The following is a 22,311-nucleotide window of genomic DNA, read 5'->3' on the forward strand; positions in this document are numbered from 1 at the left end:
CTATTAAGAACAAAGCTCGTATGAACATTTGCATATTAATATTTTTATGGACCTCTGTTTTCATTTCCTTCAGGTAAGTACTTTGGGATGGAATTGTGGGGTCATAAGAAAGAAATGTTAATTTTATGAAACTACCACACTTTTTTTCCAAAATTGTGCCGTGTTACACCCCCAAAAACAATATATGACTGTTTAGATTACTCCATATCTTTGCTGACCTATTATGTTGTTGGTTTTTTAAGTTTAGCCATTGTGGCAGGTATGTAGTGGTTTCTGCACTGCATTATAATTTACATACCTTCTTCTTTCTGCACTTGATACTAAGTTCTTTGAAAATAAGGGCAACCAACTGTACTCCTTTAGTGCCTGTCACTGGCCTTTTAATGTATTAAGTATGGAATAAATGTGAAATGAGAGCAACAAATGCATGTTTTAACACCTAGTTTTGAGAATTTGATGTGAAAAAAATTTCAAGTCATAAAAATATGTAGCAATAAATTTGACCAGAAAGGTTTTAAGTAGTTATATTTTATTTCAATTATGAATTATTTCATATATCAGGAATGTATTTACACTGCCGATTTTTCATAGGTACAAATGATGCAAAATGTACACCTGGCTCCAGAGACAGATGAAGATGATCTTTATTCTGGTTATAATGACTACAATCCAACCTATGATACTGAGGTAAAAAAAAAAAAAATCTGTTTTTTTATGTTGGTCTTTATGAAAACTTTGGATTTGAGTATTCTGCTTTATTATGCTTTAGATTAAATAAACTGGTTAAAAGCCTAGAAAAGTGCTATTACTGAATTCTGTACTACCTTCTAATAATACTAATTGCAGCAAAAGGGGAAACCATGAAAAAGTTACATAAATTAGGATCAATTATACTTGTCTTTTCCAGCACTAGCTATCTGAATGTGTAAGTAAAAATAATTAAATCATTTAAAATATCTAAAATCAGTTTTCTTAAGTGCTCTGATTTTGAATGTTATATAGTGATTTTTTAATTAAATTATATGAGTCTTTTATAGAAAACTTAAACGGAAATAAGTGTGAAGAAAAATTATATCACAGAAACTGTCACCATCCAGAGATAAATGTTAACTAACATATAATGCTTATCTCACCAAACATTTCTCTATACAATTTATTTGTGTCTCTATATATTTTTGGATGAAATGATATCATTCTGTGTGTATTGTTTTGTAACCTGCTTTTTGTCTTATATAAATATTAAATGCATGTCAGTAATTATTTATCTACTTAGTATTTAATGGGATAGTAAACTAAAAGATGAAATTGTTATTAAGACAAATATTTGAACTTTTAAAAAGAAATTCGAATGTTTTCAAAAACGTTTTTTGTAAATCTGTTTATATAATTGTGAGAATTAGAGTTTCTACACCGTTAAACAAAACAAAACATTTTATAAAGTTATCGTGAATTAGTGCCTGAAAAAAGTAAGGGTGAAGCATATAGTTGTTAATTTTTTTGCTAGTATATTGTAATCAAATGCTAGCTTTTATAGGACTTTATATGAAGTTAGGAAATATTATTCTATTCTAGAGTTTTTCATATAGCTTTTAGTCATTTTTCATTTTTTTTTTTCCCTCTGGAGAAAAATGGTAGTCTGTGAATGTGAGACCTAGAAACAAAACAAGGAAATATTACAGAAACTGTTTATTCTATGTGAAATAAAAATCTAAGAGATATGATCATTTACAGAAAATTTGAAGAATACAGAAGTTTGAAGAAAAACAATGTAAATCCTGTCACCCAAAGATCACCTATATTAAGTATATATCACCTGACATTTTGCTATCTTTTAATATACACAAGTGTTTGTTTCTCTCCTTGTATACACTGTGTATACACAGATATTATATAGACTCCTTTTTAAAAACCTATATTGAAATATAGATGTTTTCCTAAGTTTGCATAAATTTTGAAAACCACTGAACTCTTGCCCTTTTTCTGGGTTTTGAAAGTTTTAAGTATAAAAAATGTACATGCTCACTATTGAAAACAAAATAATCCCATCACTCCAAATAATTACTGTTAACATTTTGTTGCTTTCTTTCCTTCATGCATACATATACAGTTTTTTTTTTTTGCACATTTGGAATTGAACTAGCATTTATTTACTTTTCTATTTGCTTTTTTACATTTAACTACATCATAAGCAATGTCTCATGATACTAAAAATTTAAATACACTTGACCCTTGAACAACATGGAGTTTAGGGATACCGACCCACTCCTCCTTCCCTTCCCCCCATGCAGTCAAAATTCCACATATAACTTTTGATTTCCCCAAAACATAACTACTAATAACCCACTGTTGACCAGAAGCCTTACTGATAACATCATCAAGTAACACATATTTTGTATGTTATATATACATCATATACCGAATTCTTAACAATAATTTCTTTCTCTTAATTTTTTCAGTATTTTTAGGCTTGATGGTTTGTGAGTTTTTTTCAAATGGTCACAAATCTCAAAAAAATTCCCAATATTTTTATTGGGGAAAAAAATCCATGTATAAGTAGACCCATGCAGTCCAAACCAAATGTTATTCAAGGTCAACTGTATAATTTTAATTGCTGCATTTTACTGAATATGTATAGTTGATTAGAACTATTTATAGATCATAAGATATTTATTTCCAATCTTCTGCTGTTGTAAATAACAACTATGAACAATTTTATGCATAAATGACTTTCTTTATTTTGAGCAAACATTTCCTTGACTAGAGTCCCAGAAGTGGAATTAATAGATCATGAATATGATCACTTTCAAAGAACCAGAGAAACTTCCTAACTTCTCAGATCATTAATGTGGCTTCACTGTTTAATTCAAAGAGAATATTCAGAATGCCAGACACGGAAAAAAATAGTAAAGTAAAAGGACACTTGGTTTACCCATGGTTTTCTTATATCTTAATTAATTAGAATAATAACAAACTTAATTTATAAATGGATTAATTGAAATAGTTTCTAAGATGTTCATAGATTATGCAAATTGCTGATAAAATCATAAAGAAAAATTACAAAAGTTTGTTAGTGTGGTATTTGTAATTAGAGAGTTTGTTGACAATTTATAGTTTGTCATTTAGTTAGAATTCATTCAGCTGATTAATCAAATTTTATTAATTGTTTAGGAATATTAGAAGCCTCCCTTTTCCTAAGGGATCTGCTAGAGTAGGATAATTAATTATGCTAAAGGTTGCCTTTGGCTTTATACTTCATATGAAAATTGCCTAGTTTCCATAACTAACTGAGAATTGTGTACTCATTAATTTTGTATAGTTGATATGGAAGGTCATAAGGATTATTTAAAGTAAAAATTAAGGAATGATTGGACATAATAAAATCACGTTTAAAGTGCATTTTATTAAAAAAATAAATAAATAAAGTGCATTTTATTAACATCCTGGTTACATAAACATTTTACTTTATTTGCAGAGGTTTTAAAAGTTAATTGATAGTGACGCTTTTAACTTATTGTTTGTTTTTTTTTTCTTTAACAATCAGAAAGTATGTTTTTGTGGGAAGTAGACTGACATAAACTAGAGGCAAGTTTGACAATTGCCCGTGACATGTATGTGAGGGGTTAGAGCCAGAGTTTGTATTGGTGAAGGACTAGGAAATAAAGGCTGTTTGGAAGGTTGGGGTTGGCAAGACTGGGTGCTTTTGAGAGAGTGTAAAAATGGCATTTGTGATGGAAACCCAGGAACATTTGTACTTTGCCTTTATGCTACTTTCCTCATCTTTCCTGATAAAGAATATGAATACACACAGGAATCAGCAAAGCATAATAACATCTTACTTCAACTGAGGCTTTGGTTCCAAGTGGAACAGCAGATTGGACCCTGTGGATCATTCTCTTTGCTCAGCTCCATTCTGAATTCCATACTTGACTTCTCCAGCAAAATAAAATGACCTAAGGTTTTTCAAGATGGGGCTATTAACCATGGTCCCAGCATATAGAGGAAGAGAGGGTGGGAGAGGAAGAAATGTGGTTCTCTGCTCTTACTGCTCTAGCTATTTGGAAGAAAGAAACAGAAGAAAGGCCATGTCCTTCTGTACTTGATCTTGTAACCAGGGATAATGGTACTACGCATTTAAACAGTGGTCAATAAAATATCCTTACAGTTGATCAACATTACCAGTACTCCTCTTCCTAGATAAGGAAGGAGCCTTGATATTTGGGTAGCATAAAGGGGAGCTTTGAGGACGGCAGTTCTTGAGCCACTACCTGGCTGTCAACACATGGGGTAAGATGAATTATAGAGGATCATGAATACCAAACAGAAGACATTAAACTTTTTTTTCTCACATCATGTTGAATGTTAAATTTGCCTTTTCATTTTAGGAATTAGAGAATGACACAGCTTTTCAGCAAGCAGTGAGAACTAGCCATGGCAGAAGACCTCCAGTAAGTAAATTGTTTTTGCTGTGGTGAAAAAACATGTAACATAAAATTTGCCATCTTAACCATTTTTATTTATTTAATTTAATTTTTCAATTTCAGTTGTTAATACAGTGTTATATTAGTTTCAGGTACTCTGTATAGTGAATCAACAATTCCATATATCACTTGGTGCTCATCACAGCAAGTGCCCTCCTTAATTCCCATCACCTATTTCACCTATCCATTCACCCACCTTCCCTCTGGTAACCATTAGTTTATTCTCTGTAGCTAAGAGTCTGTTTCTTGATTTGTCTTTCCTTTGTTTGTTTGCTTGTTTCCCTTTGTATAAATTCCACATATGAGTGAAATCAAATGACATTTGTCTTCATCTTACTTCACTTAGCATTGTACTCTCTAGCTTCATCCATTTCCTTGAAAATGGCAAGATTTTATTCCTTTTTATGGATAAATAAATAATTTTGTTATATATATAACAGAAACATATATATATATATACACATACTATCAATTATATATATATACACATATATATATATATACACATACATACACATATACATACATATGTACATACCACTTTTTCTTTGTCCATTCATCAATTGATGGACACCTGGTCTGTTTCTATAATTTGGCTATTGTAAATGATGCTACTGTAAACATAGGGGTGCATGAATCCCTTTGAATTCTTGTTTTTGTATTCTTTGGGTAAATACTAGTGTAATTGCTGGATCATAGGATAGTTCTATTATTCACTTTTTGAGAAATCTTCATATTGTTTTCCACAGTGGTTATACCAGTTTGCATTCCCACTAACAGTGCAAGAATATTCCTTTTCTCTTCACATCCTTGCCCATGCCTGTTGTTTCTTGTGTTGTTGATTTTAGCCACTCTGACAGGTATGAGGTGGTAGCTCATTGTAGTTTATATTTGCATTTCTTTGATGATAAGTGATGATGAACATCTTTTCATGTGTCTGGGTGTCTTTTTTGGAGAAATGTCTGTTTATGTCTTCTGCCCATTTTTTAAGTGGATTATTTGTTGGATGTTGAGTTTTATAAGTTCTTCATATATTTTGGATGGTAACCCTTTATTGGATAGGTCATTTGCAGATATCTTCTCCCATTCCATAGGTTGCCTTTTGGGTTTTATTAGATTGGTCCTTTGCTGTGCAGGAGCTTTTTATTTTGATGTAGTCCCAAAGTTTATTTTTGCTTTAATTTTCATTGCCTCAGGGGACCAATCTAGAGAAAAGCTGCTATGACCAATCCCAGAGAAATTATTGCTTGTGCTTTCTTCAAGGACGTCTTTGGTTTTAGATCTCACATTTAAATTTTTAACCCATTTTGAGAGTTATTTCTGTTTATGGTGAAAGAGAATACTTCAGTTTCATTCTTTTGCATGCGGCTGTCCTGTTTTTCGAGCACCAATTTATTGAAGAGATTGTCTTTTTCCCATTAGGTATTCTTTCCTGCTTTGTTGCAGATTAATTGACCATATAGTTGTGAACTCATTTCTGTATTTTCTGTTCTTCTGTTCCATTGTCTATGTGTCTGTTTTTGTGCTGGTATTGTACCGGTTTTGATCACTACAGCTTTGTAATATAACTTAACATCCGAATTGTGGTGCCTCCCACTTTGCCTTTCTTATTCAAGATTGCTTTAGCTATTCAACGTCTTTTGTGCTTCCATACTAGTTTTGGGTTGGTTCTTGTTATGTAAAAATGCTGTTGGTTTGAAAGGGATTGCATTAAATGTGTAGATTGCTTTGGGTAGTATCGACATTTTAATGATATTTGTTCTTACCATCCATGAGCATAAAATAATCTTTCCATTTGTATCCTCTTCAGTTTCTTTCATTAGTGTTTTGTAGTTTTCGGAGTACAGGTCTTTCACCTCTTTGGTTAGATTTATTCCTAGGTATCTTACTATTTCTGGTGCAATTGTAAATGGGATTGATTACTTAATTTCTCTTTGTAGTGCTTCATTATAGAAACAACAGATTTCTCTGTTGATTTTGTGTCCTCTGACTTTACTGAATTCGTTTATCAGTTTTACCAGTTTTTTTGGTGGAATTTTTTGGGTTGTCTACATAGAATATCATGTCATCAGCAAATAGTGAAAGTTTTACTTCTTCCTTGCCAATTTGGATGCCTTTTATTTCTTTCTATTGTTTCATTGCTTATGGCTAAGACTTCTACTACAACGTTTAATAAAAGTTGTGAGAGTGGACATCTCTCTCTTATTCCTGACTGTAGAGGAAAAGCTATCAGTTTTTCTCCATTTAGGATGATGTTAGCTGTGGGTTTTTCATATATGCCCTTTATTATGTTGAAGTATGTTGCCTCTAAACCTCCTCTGTTGAGGGTTTTTATCAGGAATGGATGTTGTACTTTGTCAAATGCTTTTTCTGCATCTATCGAAATAGTCACATGGTTCTTAGCCTTCCTCTTATTAACGTAGTATATCACATTGATTGATTTGCAAATATTGAACCACTCTTGCAGCCTAGGAATAAATCCCACTGATCATAGTCAATAGGTTGTTTAAAATGTATTACTGGATTCAGTCTGCTAGTATTTTGTTGAGAACGTTTACATTTATATTCCTCAGAGATACTGGCCTGTAGTTCTCTTTGTTGGGTGTTGCCTTTATCTGGTTTTGGTATCAGGATAATGCTGACTTATAGAATAAATTTGGAAGTTTTCCTTTTCAATTTTTTAGAATAGTTTGAGCTTTCATATTTGGTAGAATTTGCCTGTAAGCCATCTGGTCCTGGAGTTTTGTTTTTTGGGATATTTTGATTACTGATTCAATTTCTTGGCTCGCTATTGGTCTCTTCAGATTTTCTATTTCTTCCTTTTTAAAGTTTTGGTAACTTAGGAATTTATCTGTTTCTTCTAGGTTATCCAATTTGTTGGTATATAGTTTTTCATTACATTCTCTTATAACTGTATTTCTGTACTGTTGTTGTTTCTCCTCTCATTTATGACTTTATTGATTGGGATTCCTTCTCTTTTTTCCTTGATAAGCCTGGCTAGAGGTTTATCAATTTTATTAATCTTTTCAAAGAACCAGCAATGGCTTCATTGCTCTATTGTTTTTTTAGTTTCTGTATAATTTATTTATGCTCTGATCTTTATTCCTTCCTTCTGCTAATTGATTCTTTGTTTACATTTTTTTTCTAGCTCCTTTACTGTAAGATTAGGTTGTTCATTTGAGACTTTTCTTGCCTCTTGAGATAGGTCTGTGTTATTCTATACTCTGTCTTGGAACCACGATTGCTGTATCCCGGAGGTTTTGGGCTCTTGTGTTTTCACTTTCATTTCTTGGCATGTACTTTATTTCTTATGTTCTTTGACCCATTCATTGTTTAATAGCATGTTCTTTAACTTCCATGTATTTGTGGTCGTTACAGATTTTTTCTTGTTGACTTCTAGTTTCATAGTGTTGTGGCCTGAAAAGGTGCATGGTATGACATTGGTCTTCTTGAACTGGTTGTGACCTGTTTTGTGGCCTAATATATGATCTATTTTAGAGAATGTTCTATGTGCACTTGAAATAATGTGTATTCGCTGTTTTAGATTAGAATGTTCTGAATATACCTGTTAAATTATCTGTTCCCATGTCTCATGCAAAGTTGTAGTTTCCTTGTTGATTTTCTGTGTAGATTATCTATCCATCAATGTAAGTAAGGTGTTAAAGTCTCATACTACTATTGTATTATCCATTAGCTTCATGTTGGGTCCATAAATATTTACACAATTGTTGTCTTCTTGTTGGCTTGTCCCCTTTATTACTATATACTGTCCTTTGTGTCATTACAGTCTTTGTTTTAAAGTCTAGTTTGTCTGATACAAGTACCACTACTCTGGCTTTCTTTTAACATCCATTTGCATAGTAGATGTTTCTCCATTCCCTCACTTTCAGTCTGCAGGTGGCTTTAAGTCTAAAATGAGTCTCTTGTAGGCAGCATATAGATGGGTCTTGTTTTTTTAATCCATTCTGTTACCCTATATCTTTTGATAGGAGTGTTTAGTCCATTTACATTAAAAGTAATGATTGATAGATGTGTATTTTTTGCCATTTTATTGCTTGTTTTGTGGTTGTTTCTGAAGATTTTCTCTGATCCTTTCTTATCAGTCTCTGTTTCATGGCTTGCTGTTTTCTTTAGTGATACATTTGGATTTCTTTCTCTTTTCTTTGTATAATTCATTAGTAGTTTTTGATTTGTGGTTACCATTTGGTTTGTATATAGCAGCTTCTGCATATAGTAGTCTATCTTAATGGTCGTTTAAGTTTGAACCCATTCTTTACTCCTGTCCTCCCCACGTTTTAGGTATATAGTGTCATATTTTATATCCTTTTATTTTGTGAGTTCCTTGGCTGATTTTTTAATAGAAATATTCATTTTTACTGCCTGTTTCCTACTTTCTTACTGTCGCTTCTGGTCTTTCCTTGCCACTCAGAGAATCTGCTTTAACATTTCTTCCCAAGCTGGTTTAGTGGTCATGAACTCATTCAGTTTTTGTTTGTCTGGGAAACTCTTAATCTCCCCTCCTATGCTGAATGATAGCCTTGTTAGATAGAGTAATCTTATCTGAAGATTTTTCCCATTTAGCACATGCCCCTGCCTTCTGGCTTGGAAAGTGTCTGCTGAAAAATCTCTGGCTAGCTTAATGGATTTTCCCTCATAAGTTACTGCCTTCTTTTGTCTTGCTGCTTTTAATATTTTTTCTTTATCACTATATTTTGCCATTTTAATTATAGCATGTCTTGGTGTTGGTCTACTTTTGTCAATTTTGATGAGGGTTCTCTTTGCCTCCTGGATCTGGATGTCTCTTTTCTTCCCCAGATTAGGGAAGCTTTCAGCTATTATTTCTTCAAATAAGCTTTCTGCCCCCCTTTCTCTCTTTTCTTCTGGGTCTCCTATAATATGGATGTTATTACATTTGGTGGAGTCATTGAGTCCCTAAGTCTATTCTCACTTTGCAAAATTCTTTTTTCTCTCTTTTGTTCAGCCTGATTACTCTCCACTGCTCTGTCTTCTAGGTCATTAATTCATTCCTCTGCTTCTTCCAGCCTTCTGTTCCTTCCACCAAGCATGTTTCTCATTTCATTCATTGTACTTTTGTCTCTGCTATGTTATTCTTTATCTTGTGTTAGGGTGTCATTCATGTATTCTACTCTTCTCAAGTCCACTGAGTCTCTTTATGATCATTTCTTTAAATTCCCTATCCAGCATGTTACTTAGATCTGTTTTGCTTAGATCTCCTGCTGTGGCCTTCTCCTGTTCTTTCATCTGGAACACATTCTTCTGTCTTCTCATTTTGTCTAAGTCTTTGTGCTTGTTTCTGTGTGTTAGGAAAGTCTTCTTCTTTCATGTCTTCTGTTCTTGAGGGTAATGGTGTGTAGTGCCCTGCCATGTAGCTTCCCCTGCTCCCCAGAGCCTGGAGCTTCCGGGAGTGTCTCCAGCGTGTGCTGTGTGTACTTGCTGTTGTATCCTGGCCACTTTATCCCTCAAGCCGGTCGTCTGCAGAGGCTCTCTTTGCCTGCTGTGGGCAGTGTCTGGTCCCTGGCCCGAATGTGGCAAATTTTAATGAGGTGTGCTCTGACCTATTTGTGAAATGAGACTTGTTGCCACTGCCACCAAAACCAAGGCCTCACAAAATTCCTGGGTCAGGAGGCGTGGTGTTGGTAGCGGTATGGGCTGTTCTTCTCAAGGGAGGGGTCTGTCGTGCTGGGACTTGCACAATCCTGACTGCAAAGTGCATTTTCACTGATATGTGGGGATAGGGGTGGGAGTAAGCAAGTTAGTTAATAAAGATCTGCGCTGTGTTGGTTCCTACAGGTGGTTTTATGCTTATGTTGAAGGGCAATAGAGGAAAATGACAACAGTCAATTTATTTGTTTCCGAAGTGGTCTCTCTATGAACACTGTCTCCCTGGGATGGGCTCTGACTTGAGTGAATAACCTGCCCACTATGTGCCCCAGGCACTCTTTGGATCGCTGTTTGTATACCTTGTGTCTGCAGATTGTTTACTGCCTTCTATGCAAGAGCAGCACAATGCCATCCAGGGTGTATCCTAGCCAAGCCTGCTAACATTTAAAACTCTAGGCTTTAAGACCCACTACTTGCTAGAATCCATGAAATCTGACTCTTCTCACTTTCCAAGCCAATTTCTATGGGAATTGGTTTTCCCCCATGCACTCTCTTGTGTTTAGTCTGTCTCTCACCCTTCACCATCACCATAGCTCCCTTTCCACTGCAGCAGGCATGTTTCTCTCCTAAACCCCATCCTACCTTCTTCAATGTGTCCTCTTCTCTACCTTTAGTTATAGTTTGTTCTGCCAGTCTTCAGATTGATTTCTGGAGTATTTAGAATGATTTGATATCTGTTTGTGGGCTGAGGTGAGCCTAGAGTCCTTTTTATCTACTACCATCTTCTCCAGTCCCTCCTCATTATAACTAGTTTTAAATGCATGGTTCAGTACATTAAGTATATTCTCATTCTTGTGAAACAGGTCTCCAGAACTTTTTTGCCCTCCCAAACTGAAACTCTACCCATTTAAAGAACTGTGCATCATCCCTCCAGCTCCTGGCAACCATCTTTCTACCTTATGCCTCTATGAATTTGAATTTGACTACTTTAGGTACCTCATATATGTGCAATTATGCAGTCTTTGTCTTTTTGTGATTGGCTTCTAGTTCACTTAGCATAATGTCTTCAAGTTCATCTATATTGTAGGATGTAACAAGATTTTCTTCCTTTTTAAGATTAATAATCCATTGTATTTATATATATCACATTGCCTTCTATGGATATGTTGTCTACCATGGATACTTGGGGTATCCTACCTTTCACTATTATGACTACGACTGCTATGAGCGTAGGTTTGCAAATGTCTCTTCCCAACTCTGGTTTTAGTTCTTTGGATGTATACCCAGAAGTAAGATTGCTACATCCCATGGTAATTCTATTTTGAATTTTTTGAGGAACCTACTGTTTTTCCATAGCAGTTGCACCATTTTACAATCCCACTAACAGTAATAGGGTTCTATTTTTTCTACAACCTCACTGACATTTACCTTCTATTTTTTTGATAGTAGCAATTTTAATGGGCGTACAGTGATTCTTAATTGTGATTTTGATTGGCATTTCTCCAATGATGAGTAATCCTGAATTTCTTTTTGTAGCCTTGTTGGCCATTTGTATGTCTATTCAAGTTCTTTGCCAATGTTTTAACTAGGTTATCTGATTTATTTTGTTGTTGAGCTATAGGTGTTTATATATTCTGGATATTAGCCCTTTATCAGATATATGATTTGCATATTTTTTCCCATTTCATAGGTTGCCTTTTCATTTTGTTTGTGTCCTTTGATGTACAAAAGTTTTTACTTGATATAGTGTCATTTTTCTGTTTTCACTTTGTTACCTATCAAATCCAAGAAATCACTGCTGCATTTAATATCATGAAATTTTTCCACTGTGTTTTCCTCTAGGAGTTTTAGTTTTAAGTTTTATGCTTAGGCCTTTAATGCACTTTGAGTTAAATTTTTGTGTGTCAGTATAAGAGTAGGCTCTAATTTCATTCTTTTCAAGTAGATATATAGCTTTCCCAGAACTGTTTGTTGGAAAAACTAACCTTTCCTCATTATGTAGTCTTCACACCTTTGTTGAAGATCATTTGACCATAAATAGGAAGGTTTTTCCATTGGTTTGTTTGTATTTATGCCATTACCACACTGTTTACATATAGTAAGTAGCTTTAATCAAATGAATTTTAGGATGAATTTTCTACTACTTCAAAAAAGGACATGGGATTTTGGTAGAGATTGTACTGAATCTCTAGATTGTTTTGAGTAGTATCAACATCTTAATATTAAGTTTTGTAGTCCTTCAATGTAGTATGACTTTATTTTTGTCTTTAATTTCTTTCCACAGTGTTTTGTAGCTTTCAGTGTATCCAGTGAATTTTAAAGTATTTTAGATCAAAAAGCTTCTTGATACTCTTGAGAATGTATTAATTATATAAAGCATTGGAATGTATTTACCTTAAAGGCTCATTGTTTAAAAAATATTTGCCTTTCTAGTTTTTAAAATTACACAGATATTGATCCTCCAAAACATCAGGACATAGTTTACAAATTACTTCTCCTTTGGATTAATCCCCTCTGTTAATTAATCTGTTAATTATGCATTCTACCAATGCATGAATTGTTAGAGTGATGTTTTTCAGTAGTAATATTAAAATTTTTGTATCATGCAAAGCATAGGCATTTGTTTTCTGCAGTGCATGAAATTTGTCAAGCTTTTTTTATAGTTGAAAATAAACAAGGTTGGCACTAAGTAAAATAGCAAAGAAAAGAAAGTTCTATCTGTAATGTTCTATGTCAAATATTCCCTTTTTTGAACTGCTTTTCCCAACTTCTTCACTATTATCTAGCAGTGGTTCTCAGTCCTCCTCCACAACTGTCCCAAGGTACATTTGGCCTGGAGATATTTTTGATTGTCACAACTTGGGTGACTGCCACTGGTATCTAAGGGATAGCCAGCAGAGATGCTGCTAAACATCAGACAATGCAGAGCACACACACACATACACACACACACCTCCGTAAGAAATGTGTGGCTTTGCTCTTGGCTGCTGGGAGTGATCTCTAAGCCTTTGGAATATCCTGCCTGTTTTGTGCATCTTTGTCTGCCAGGGGCTTACAAAGTTAAGAAACTGATATATAGCAACTCTTTTGCTTTAGAAAAAGTGTCCTTTTGCTTTCATCTTCTCTCACTTTGTTACTTTCTCTCTTTCCTCTCTGCCATATGTATTATTTACCAAAAATAAGTGATTAGTATTAAAGCACTTACAATGGAAAGGATCTTGTGAGTAGCTTTCCCATCACATTTATGTAAATGAATTTAGTTTGGTTCCCTACATAAATTTAACCACCTATACATTTAGAGGACACAGTCCTCCACAAAACTATTCTCACTTCTGACATCAATTTTACATTTAGAGGATTCCCAAAATCACCTTCAGGTTCAGTAATTCTTTGAAAGGGCTCACAGAACTCACTGAAGGCTGTTATATTCATGGCTTATTACAGAAGAGGGATATGGTTAAAATCTGCAAAGGGAAGAGACACATAGAACAGAGTCTGAGGCGGGGGGGTCTAAATGTGGAACATCTGGTCATCCTTTTCCTGTGGAATCCTGCATGAAATTAACTTTTCCTGGCCACTGTGTGTGATGACATTACTTACATAGTATTATCTACTAGGGAAGACCACTTACAACTTTCGTATCCAGAGTTTTTACTGGGGCTCTATCATATACTGTCTGTATGGCTGACATTTAGCCTCCAGCCCCTCCTGGGGGTTTAGACTAATACCTCTGGAAGTTAAACTGATATTATGTGTCCTAAAGCTCCCTTCATAAAACATATTGTTCAATTCTCTGGTGGCTGAAGCCCCTGGAAAACAAAGCTATGCATATCAGACAGGATATTCCAAGGGCCTAGAGATCACTCCCAGTAGCCAAGAGCAAAGCCACACCTTTCTTTGGATAATATTAATTCTTGACTTTACCTTTCACAATGTGTATTTTAATTTTAAGGTTACCTTCATCATGGAAGAAAAATCAGAGGTTGGGGCACCTGGGTGGCTTTTGTGGTTGGGCATCTGCCTTTGGCTTGGCTCAGGTCGTGATTTCAGGGTTCTGGGATCGAGTCCCCCATTGGGCTCCCTGCAGGGAGCCTCCTCTCTCTGCCTATGTCTCTTCCTCTCTCTCTGTCTCTCATGAATAAATAAATAAAATCTTTTTTTTTTAATAAAATCTTTTTTAAAAAATAGATTGAGTTCTTTCACTAAGCTAATACTAGATTTTAAGCTTTTTTGAAGAGGCATGCTGTCTTGTTCAGTATTATTTTCTTTGCCTACTGTAGATGCTTCATAAGTCTTTATTCTGTGACTTAGTAAATAAACAAACATTGTCTTCTATTAAGTGATTTCAAGTATCAGACATCAGGTGATCATTTTATTATGCTGGCCCTTCTTTAGAGATCCTCATTTTATAGATGAAAAAACTATAGCCTAGAGAGGCCAGAGGTCTCACAGTTATCCATAACTGGAGCAGAGCTTAAGTCTCTTGACCCCCTATTGAATGATATTTTCATCACATCCTACTTACTCTGTTAAACAGGGAGAAATCCTATAATTTCTATGTGAAAGATATTAAGCTTACTTAAGGGATAAAATTCTACTAGTTCCAAAGGACTTTATAATCTTAGGAAGGAAATAAAATGGATACATGTATTCAAAGCAAAATAAATATTTTTTTAAAAAGTATAAATTCCTGTGGGACCACAAAAAGAAGTTATTTGTCACTAGTTGGGATAATCAGACAAGCTGCTTATAAGATAAATTTACAGTTGCATATTAGGGGATGTACAATTAAGACAGACCTTTAGATATGGGAGGAAAGGAATTGCAGATGAAGGTATAAGGTGAATAAGGAAAGAGACAGTTTAGAATCTACTCTATCTGAAGGGATCAATCCCATACTAAAAATGAAAAAACTAAAACACCGATTTAGTTGTAAGTAGTTAAAAGAATAATGGTCCTTTTCCATCAGTTTGTTCTTATGGAAAAAATTGCTGAGACTCATATCCTTCCTTTTCAGCTTTTTCAAAGATATGTCAGATCAAGTTTGTTAGTGGTTTTGTTCAAGAGTTCTATATTTTTTACTGATTTTTTTGGGTTGAGGGGCCTACTAGTTCTGTTAGAAAGATGTCAAAATTTACACTATGTGGATTTACTTCTTTCTCAGGGTTTTGCTTTATATATTTGGAGCAAAAAATACTTCAAATTATTGTATTTTTGATGTAAATTGAGCCTTTTATTATTTTTGAAATCTTCTATCTCTAGTCATGCTGTATGTCTATTTTGTCAGATATAAATATATTGATAGGGCTACAGAAGCTCTCTTTTGTCTAGCATTTGCATGATATGTCTTTCCCATCTGCTTACTTCCAATTTTTACATATCCATATATTTAAGATGTATTTCTCATTAGCAGAATGTAATTCAGTTCTCTTTTCTAAATGTAGTTTGATAATCTTACTCTTTTAGTGAAGCATTTAATCCATTTACGTTTAATGAAATTGCTGATTTAATTTTAATTCATTGTCTTACTGTTTGCGTTTTGGTTTTTCCTGGCTCTTTTATGTATCATTTTCTCTCATTTCTTGCCTTCTTTTGTTCCTTTTTTTGTTATTCCATTTCTCCCCAATGTTATCTTTTGATACATTCTTTGTACATTCTTAAAATTACATTCTTAAAATTATAATACATTCTTAAAATTATAATACTCCTCTTTAAGTTATTAAAGTCTAGTAAAACTTAGTATTATATAACTTCCTGGGCAATGCCAGAATTTTACATTTTCAGCTATCTTTCTGTTCTATAATTTCTATTTATTCCTTTTTATATTTTCCAGTTCTCTACTGAAATTGTCAATCTTGTCTTTTAATTCATTGATTGTATTAAGCAGTTATGTTAAAGTCTGTGTCTGACATTTCCATTATATGTATTCTTTTATGAGTTTCTTTCCATTCTTTTGTTTCTCTTTTGGTTAGGTAGTCTTGCCTCCTATATGTCTGATTGTTTTTGATTCAATGCCAGGTATTGTAAATGAAAATCTTTAGAAATAATTTAAGCCTGTGTGTCTAAGTTATCCAGTATGATAACCATACTGGTTATATGTACCTTTGAATTATTTAAAATAAAATAAAGTATACAAATTCAGATCCTTATCACACCAGTCACATTTCAGATGCTCAACACCCACATGTGGTTTATCAGACAGGGCAGATATAGAACATTTTCATTACTGCAGGAAAATTCTACTGGATAGCACAGCTCTAGAGGATCTTGTCTTTCACTACGGAATTTACTTTTGTTTATGGTTCTAGAGGCACTAGGAGTCCTGGCTTACTTTAATCCTTTTGAGTTTAAGATGATTCTAAATTTGACTTCAATTTTATGAGGGCTCGTATACTTCTCATTTACTTTTCAGTTGTAGACTGTAGCCTTTTGAGATCACAATCTACAGCCTAAAGGATTATCAGGAATGCCGCCTTGGCAAGCCCTGCCTACTCCACCATTTTCTCTCTTAAGACCTGTGAGTCTGTAGAGAGCTATATTCAGCTTTTCAGCCATGTCTTTTGGAGAAAAGCAGGCTCAACTGCAGGTATAACTCTCTAGCCTTCCTTTTTCCTTATCTTGAGACCTTGTTAATTCTTCACTGCCTTATTGGTTCTTTAATACATTTGAATTGATTTTTCATAAAAATATTTTATAAAAATACTTTGTCCTAAATATTTTTATAAAAATATTTAGTTGTTCCTAGTGGGAAAGTTGTTTAAAACAGCAATCTATCATAGCCAGAGGTAGAGCTATTCTACCAATGATGTTTTAATCAAATATTTCAAACAAATATGCCTAACAACTAACACGTATAGGATATTTCCACCTATATAATCCTATTTGACTTCAACTACCATTTTGTGATCAAGATATCCTTATTTCAAAGATGAGAAAAGATACAAATAAAATAATAATAAAATAGGAGAGCTGAGATTCAAACCCAGATTCTCTGATGCCAAATCCTGTGTCTATTGTTAGGGCTACTGGCTGGCATATTAATGACTGATAGATGCAGCCATGAAAACTAATCTTTCTCATTTATACTTCAAGTAATTCTAAAGTCTCTTTCCTCCTTTAAAACGAATTCCAGGGATCCCTGGGTGGCGCAGCGGTTTAGCGCCTGCCTTTGGCCCAGGGCGCGATCCTGGAGACCCGGGATCGAATCCCACGTCGGGCTCCTGGTGCATGGAGCCTGCTTCTCCCTCTGCCTGTGTCTCTGCCTCTCTCTCTCATTCTGTATGACTATCATAAATAAATAAAAAATTTAAAAAAAAATAAAACGAATTCCAGAATATGCCTCCTTCTTAATACTTTAAAATACCTGGGCTCAGGATACCTGGGTGGCTCAGTGGTTGAGCATCTGCCTTCAGCTCAGGGCATGATCCTGGAGTCCCAGGATGGAGTCCCACATCGGGCTCCCTGCAGGAGCCTGCTTCTCCCTCTGCCTGTGTCTCTGCCTCTTTCTCTGTATCTCTCATGAATAAATAAATAAAACCTTTAAAAAAAATACCTGGACTCCTTAATATTTAGGATAATTTAAGAGAAGTTATCCTGAATATTATATAAATATTTCTGTATCAATGAGTCTATATTTCCCATTGTTTTTCTAGTTTTCTATTGTATAGTTTAATCTGATTTCTATTAACTATGTTTTTTTTCCTCCCCAAGATAACTGCTAAAATACCAAGCACAGCAGTTACTAGACCTGTAGCTACTGGATATGGGGTAGGTTTACTTAAGCTAAAAATATTAAGGTGCTTTTTCTCATCCATAAGTTTACTTTAGGCAATTCTAAATAATTTGGGGTATCTTTCAGTCCGTAACCCAGATATATTTTTCATTTTGGATAGCTACAAACCTTTAAAAAGTCTAATTTGATAAATAGCTTTACTATTCTAGTCATTTTGGTTGTAAATTTGTCATTAAATATTTTATCATTTCTGTTTATAAATCTTGTGTTTGTGATTGACTTCCTTTCATTTTTTGTGTAATATTACCAAGTCTCATGTGTATTCCATTCATATTTTATGTTGAGTTGAATGTTATATAAAAGTAATGATGTTTATAACATCTTAAAACATACCAATAAAAAATAAAATTTGAAAAAATAACATTTGAGAAAAATTTCAGAAGCATATATTTGGGTCTTGCTTTTATCTGAGATCTTTGGAGGAGAGATGCTATGTAAAAATCCATAAAGGAAAATTTTTAAGTCTTGCCCAAATTTGGATGTCTTAGCATAAATGAAATAAAAAGGAAATGTGAGAAAAATGAAAGAATGAGGTGGAATAGCATTTCCTAGTCTTTATTACAATATTATGTAGGGGTCAGAAAAATGGTTTTAGTACCTAGAGAGGTCCAAGATACTTGACTTCATACTATTGCTTTATATGAATAAAGAAAGTAATCATATACATAATGTTACTGTGTCAAATGGAACATGATTTTATTAATCAACCTAAGCATATTACAAATTTCATTTTTGGTGATGTTTCAGAACAGGAAACAGCAAACATTTTTTGTGAAGAGCCAGGCAATTTAGGCTTTGCAGATCATAGCCCCTGTTGCAGCTACCAAACTCTGTCATTTGTAGTACAGAAGCCACCATAAACCATGTGCAGACTAGTGAAGTATGGCTATATTCCAATAAAATGTTATTGACAAAGACTGAAGGTTGTAGTTTGCTGAAGCTTGTTTTAGAGTTTTATTGTTAAGTCTTATATCCTCAGGTTATAAATGGAAAGAATTAGATTTACTTGCCAATAGAATAAAGAAAAAAGTTATGAAGAAAACTTTTATAACTTGATATAATATATAATATATATATATATAATATATAATATTAAATAAAATATAGAATTTTTTAAATAAAAATTTAAATTAAATATAGATGTTTTTTGGAATAATTTTAATTTAGTTTTCTGTTTACTAGTCCAAGACATCCCTGGCATCATCGATGGGAAGACCAATGACAGGGGCTATTCAGGTATCTCTGTCATGTGGTTCATTTTGGGCCTCTCTTGTGACTTAGAATATTATTGCCAATCTTTTTTATTAGATTATTTTAAAATGTTAAAGAAGGTGTTTCTTATATAATGACTGTAATTCTTTAAATTGTGGGCTAAAGGTTGGACTGTTCAGAATCTTTGGAGGCCAAATCTCCTTGGATTTACTCAGGTCTAAAATGAAATCCTTTTGGGGAATGCACATAGAACGGGTAATTTGCTTGTGTAGTGAACTCTGTCTCCCATTTATCCTGTGCTATCACTTGCAACAATTTTTGTAGTTTTCTCTTAGGCATATAGGAGACCAAAAAAGCAGAGGAGTAGCCAACTGATAACCTATATAACTTATATAAGGTGTTATATAAAAATCCTTGAGGTTTTCTTTTCAAACTAGGAGTAAGCACAGTTAAGGCAAGGAATTGATATTTTATAGGGGAAAGGGAAAGTAGAAACAGGACTGACATATGAGGAGGCAGGGGTAAGGAATAAGTAGAGAGTGACTAAAAATCAGTATTAAGGGGTGCCTGGGTGGCACAGTTGGTTAAGCGTTTGACTCTTGGTTTCAACTCAGGTCATGATCTCAGGGTAGTGAGATCGAGCCTTGCGTCAGGCTCTGCACCCAGTGCGGAGTCTGCTTAAAATTTTTCTCTCCCTCCCCCCACCACGCTCTCTCTTGCTCTCTCTCTCTCTCTTTTTCTCTCTCTCAAATAAATAAATCTTTCTATTTTTAGAAATCAGTATTAAAAATTGTTACCAAAAAAAGGACTATGTTAATACATGTGCCGTGTTCAGAACTATAAATAAGTAAATCTTATTTAAGAATACCTTTTAATTGATTCTTTTTCTTTCAAGGATGGAGTTACTAGACCAATGACAGCAGTGAGAGCAGCTGGTTTTACCAAAGCAGCTTTGAGAGGTTTGTTATTTATCTCTTCTAATAATTTTTTCAGATGTATTAATATTGTTAATGTGTTTCTGTGTGTAAATGTTATTAGAATTTTAAATAAAACCTAACATGCCGGGATCCCTGGGTGGTGCAGCGGTTTAGAACCTGCCTTTGGCCTAGGGCGCGATCCTGGAGACCAGGGATTGAATCCCACGTCGGGCTCCCAGTGCATGGAACCTGCTTCTCCCTCTGCCTGTGTCTCTGCCTCTCTCTCTCTCTCTCTCTCTGCGTGACTATCATAAATAAATAAAAATTTAAAAAAAAGAATTTTTTAAAAACCTAACATGCCTTTGATTAAAAGGGATATCATTATTTTGAGTACCATGAAGAAAGGAAAGGGGTAATGAAAATGTTCTGCATCTCAATTGGATTGGTGGTTATACTGGCATGTAATTTGTCAAAATGTGCTGACTTGTACATTAAAAATGTGTGCATTTAAAAAAAAACTAAAAAATGTGCAATTTATTTTATATAAGTTAAATCTCAAAATATTATAGGTGAAATTGGTATCTAAATATGTAAGTAGGGGCAGCCCCGGTGGCTCAGCAGTTTAGTGCCGCCTTCAGCCCAGGGTGTGATCCAGGAGACCTGGGATCAAGTCCCATGTCGGGCTCCCTGCATGGAGCCTGCTTCTCCCTCTGCCTGTGTCTTTGCTCTCTCTCTCTCTGTGTCTCTCATGAATGAATACATAAAATCTTAAAAATAAATTTAAAAATAAATAAATATGTAAGTAAGTCATAATTTAAAAATAAGATGATTATGACAAAAGTTAATATTATACCAAAAAAAGTTAAAAACTCAATACTAGGTCATTACTCACATGATTGATAATTTAAAGTTCACAATAGGATAGATTACTGTGGAGGAGAAGTGAACACTGAGAGAGTACTCATTTTTGTTTTCACATTTTATTTATATAATTTGATATATGTTAACATCCTACCAATTTTTTGATATATAAAATGTTTATATAGACATAATAAATGTCCTGGCCATTTAATAAATAGGTAATTTAAACCATTTAATAAATAGGTAAATTAAATATGTTGTGCAAGTTTTTCTATTTTCTTTAATTATGCTGTATCACAAATTCAGTATGAACTCTTGAATTGTCTCAGGCTCTGCATTTGACCCACTTGGTCAGTCAAGGGGCCCTGCTCCTCCTTTGGAAGCCAAAAATGAAGATAGGTATGTAAGTTCTCATGTTGTTTTATTGTTGTTGCATATTTTTAATTTACATATCCCAAATACATAATTCTCAGGTATTTTATTTAAAAACTTTTTTATTTAAATTTAATTTGCCAACATATAGTATAACACCCAGTGCTCACCTCATCAAGTGCCCTCCTTAGTGCCCATCAGCTCGTTACCCCATCCCCCCACTCTCCTCCCCTTCCGCAACCCTTTGCAGAATATTTTCAGATATTTTAGAAGTTCATGTCAGCAGCACCCAAATGTTTATAGCAGCATTATTCATAATAGCCAAGATATGGAAGCAGCTCAAGTGTCCATCAATCAATGAATGGATAAAAATGTCATATATATATTTGTGTGTGTATGTCTGTGTGTAATGGAATGTTATTCAGCCATTAAAAATGGAATCTTATCATTTGCAATGACATGGAACTAGAGAGTATAGTACAAGTGAAATAAGTTAGAGAAAGAATATGCTATATGATTTCACTCATATGTGTAATTTAAGACACAAAGCAGGGAAGGGAAGATGGCAGAGTTAAGAGGACCCTACTCCCACTTCATGAGGCTCACCTCATCCCACAATACAATTCAATAACTATCAAATCATTCTAAATACTCCAGAAATCAATCTGAAGACTGGCAGAACATATTCCACAACTAAAGGTTGAGAAGAAGCCACATTTGAAGAAAGTAGAAAGTGTGGAGGCATAGTTTAGAAGAGAAAGGGATTGTAGCTGCTGTGGTGGAGAGGGAGCCATGGTTGTGGAGAAGGGTGAGAGACAAACTGGCACATGGGAATGCACAGGTAAAAAGAATCCCCTTAGCAACTGGCTTGTAAAGTGAGAACGCTTGAATTTGGTGAGTTTTTGCAACCACCAGGGCTTAAAGCCTGAAGTTTTAAAGGTCAGAACGTATGGCTCTGAGGGAGCTCAGAGGACATTTGGGTTGCTTTTGGAGAAAAGCCAGGATAAACATCATGCAGACTTATGGTATGGAAACAGTGATCTGGAGGGTGCTTGGG

The 22,311-nt window shown here is 34.3% G+C and overlaps 1 protein-coding gene across 3 annotated transcripts in view; it reads left to right on the forward strand.

Moving 5' to 3' along the window:
* IFT88 (intraflagellar transport 88) overlaps positions 1 to 22,311 on the forward strand; it is a 135,651-nt gene that overhangs the window by 4,138 nt on the left and 109,202 nt on the right. For all 3 annotated transcript variants that reach the window (XM_055317336.1, XM_055317335.1, XM_055317334.1), the window contains exons 2-7: positions 592 to 687; positions 4,383 to 4,445; positions 17,811 to 17,867; positions 19,075 to 19,128; positions 20,000 to 20,063; positions 21,212 to 21,281. In XM_055317336.1, coding sequence (XP_055173311.1) covers positions 598 to 687; positions 4,383 to 4,445; positions 17,811 to 17,867; positions 19,075 to 19,128; positions 20,000 to 20,063; positions 21,212 to 21,281 — 398 coding nt within the window. In that variant the 5' untranslated portion in view covers positions 592 to 597. The remainder of the gene's footprint in view (positions 1 to 591; positions 688 to 4,382; positions 4,446 to 17,810; positions 17,868 to 19,074; positions 19,129 to 19,999; positions 20,064 to 21,211; positions 21,282 to 22,311) is intronic.

Source organism: Nyctereutes procyonoides, unplaced genomic scaffold (assembly GCF_905146905.1).
Source record: "Nyctereutes procyonoides isolate TBG_1078 unplaced genomic scaffold, NYPRO_anot_genome, whole genome shotgun sequence".
Lineage (NCBI taxonomy): Eukaryota > Metazoa > Chordata > Mammalia > Carnivora > Canidae > Nyctereutes > Nyctereutes procyonoides.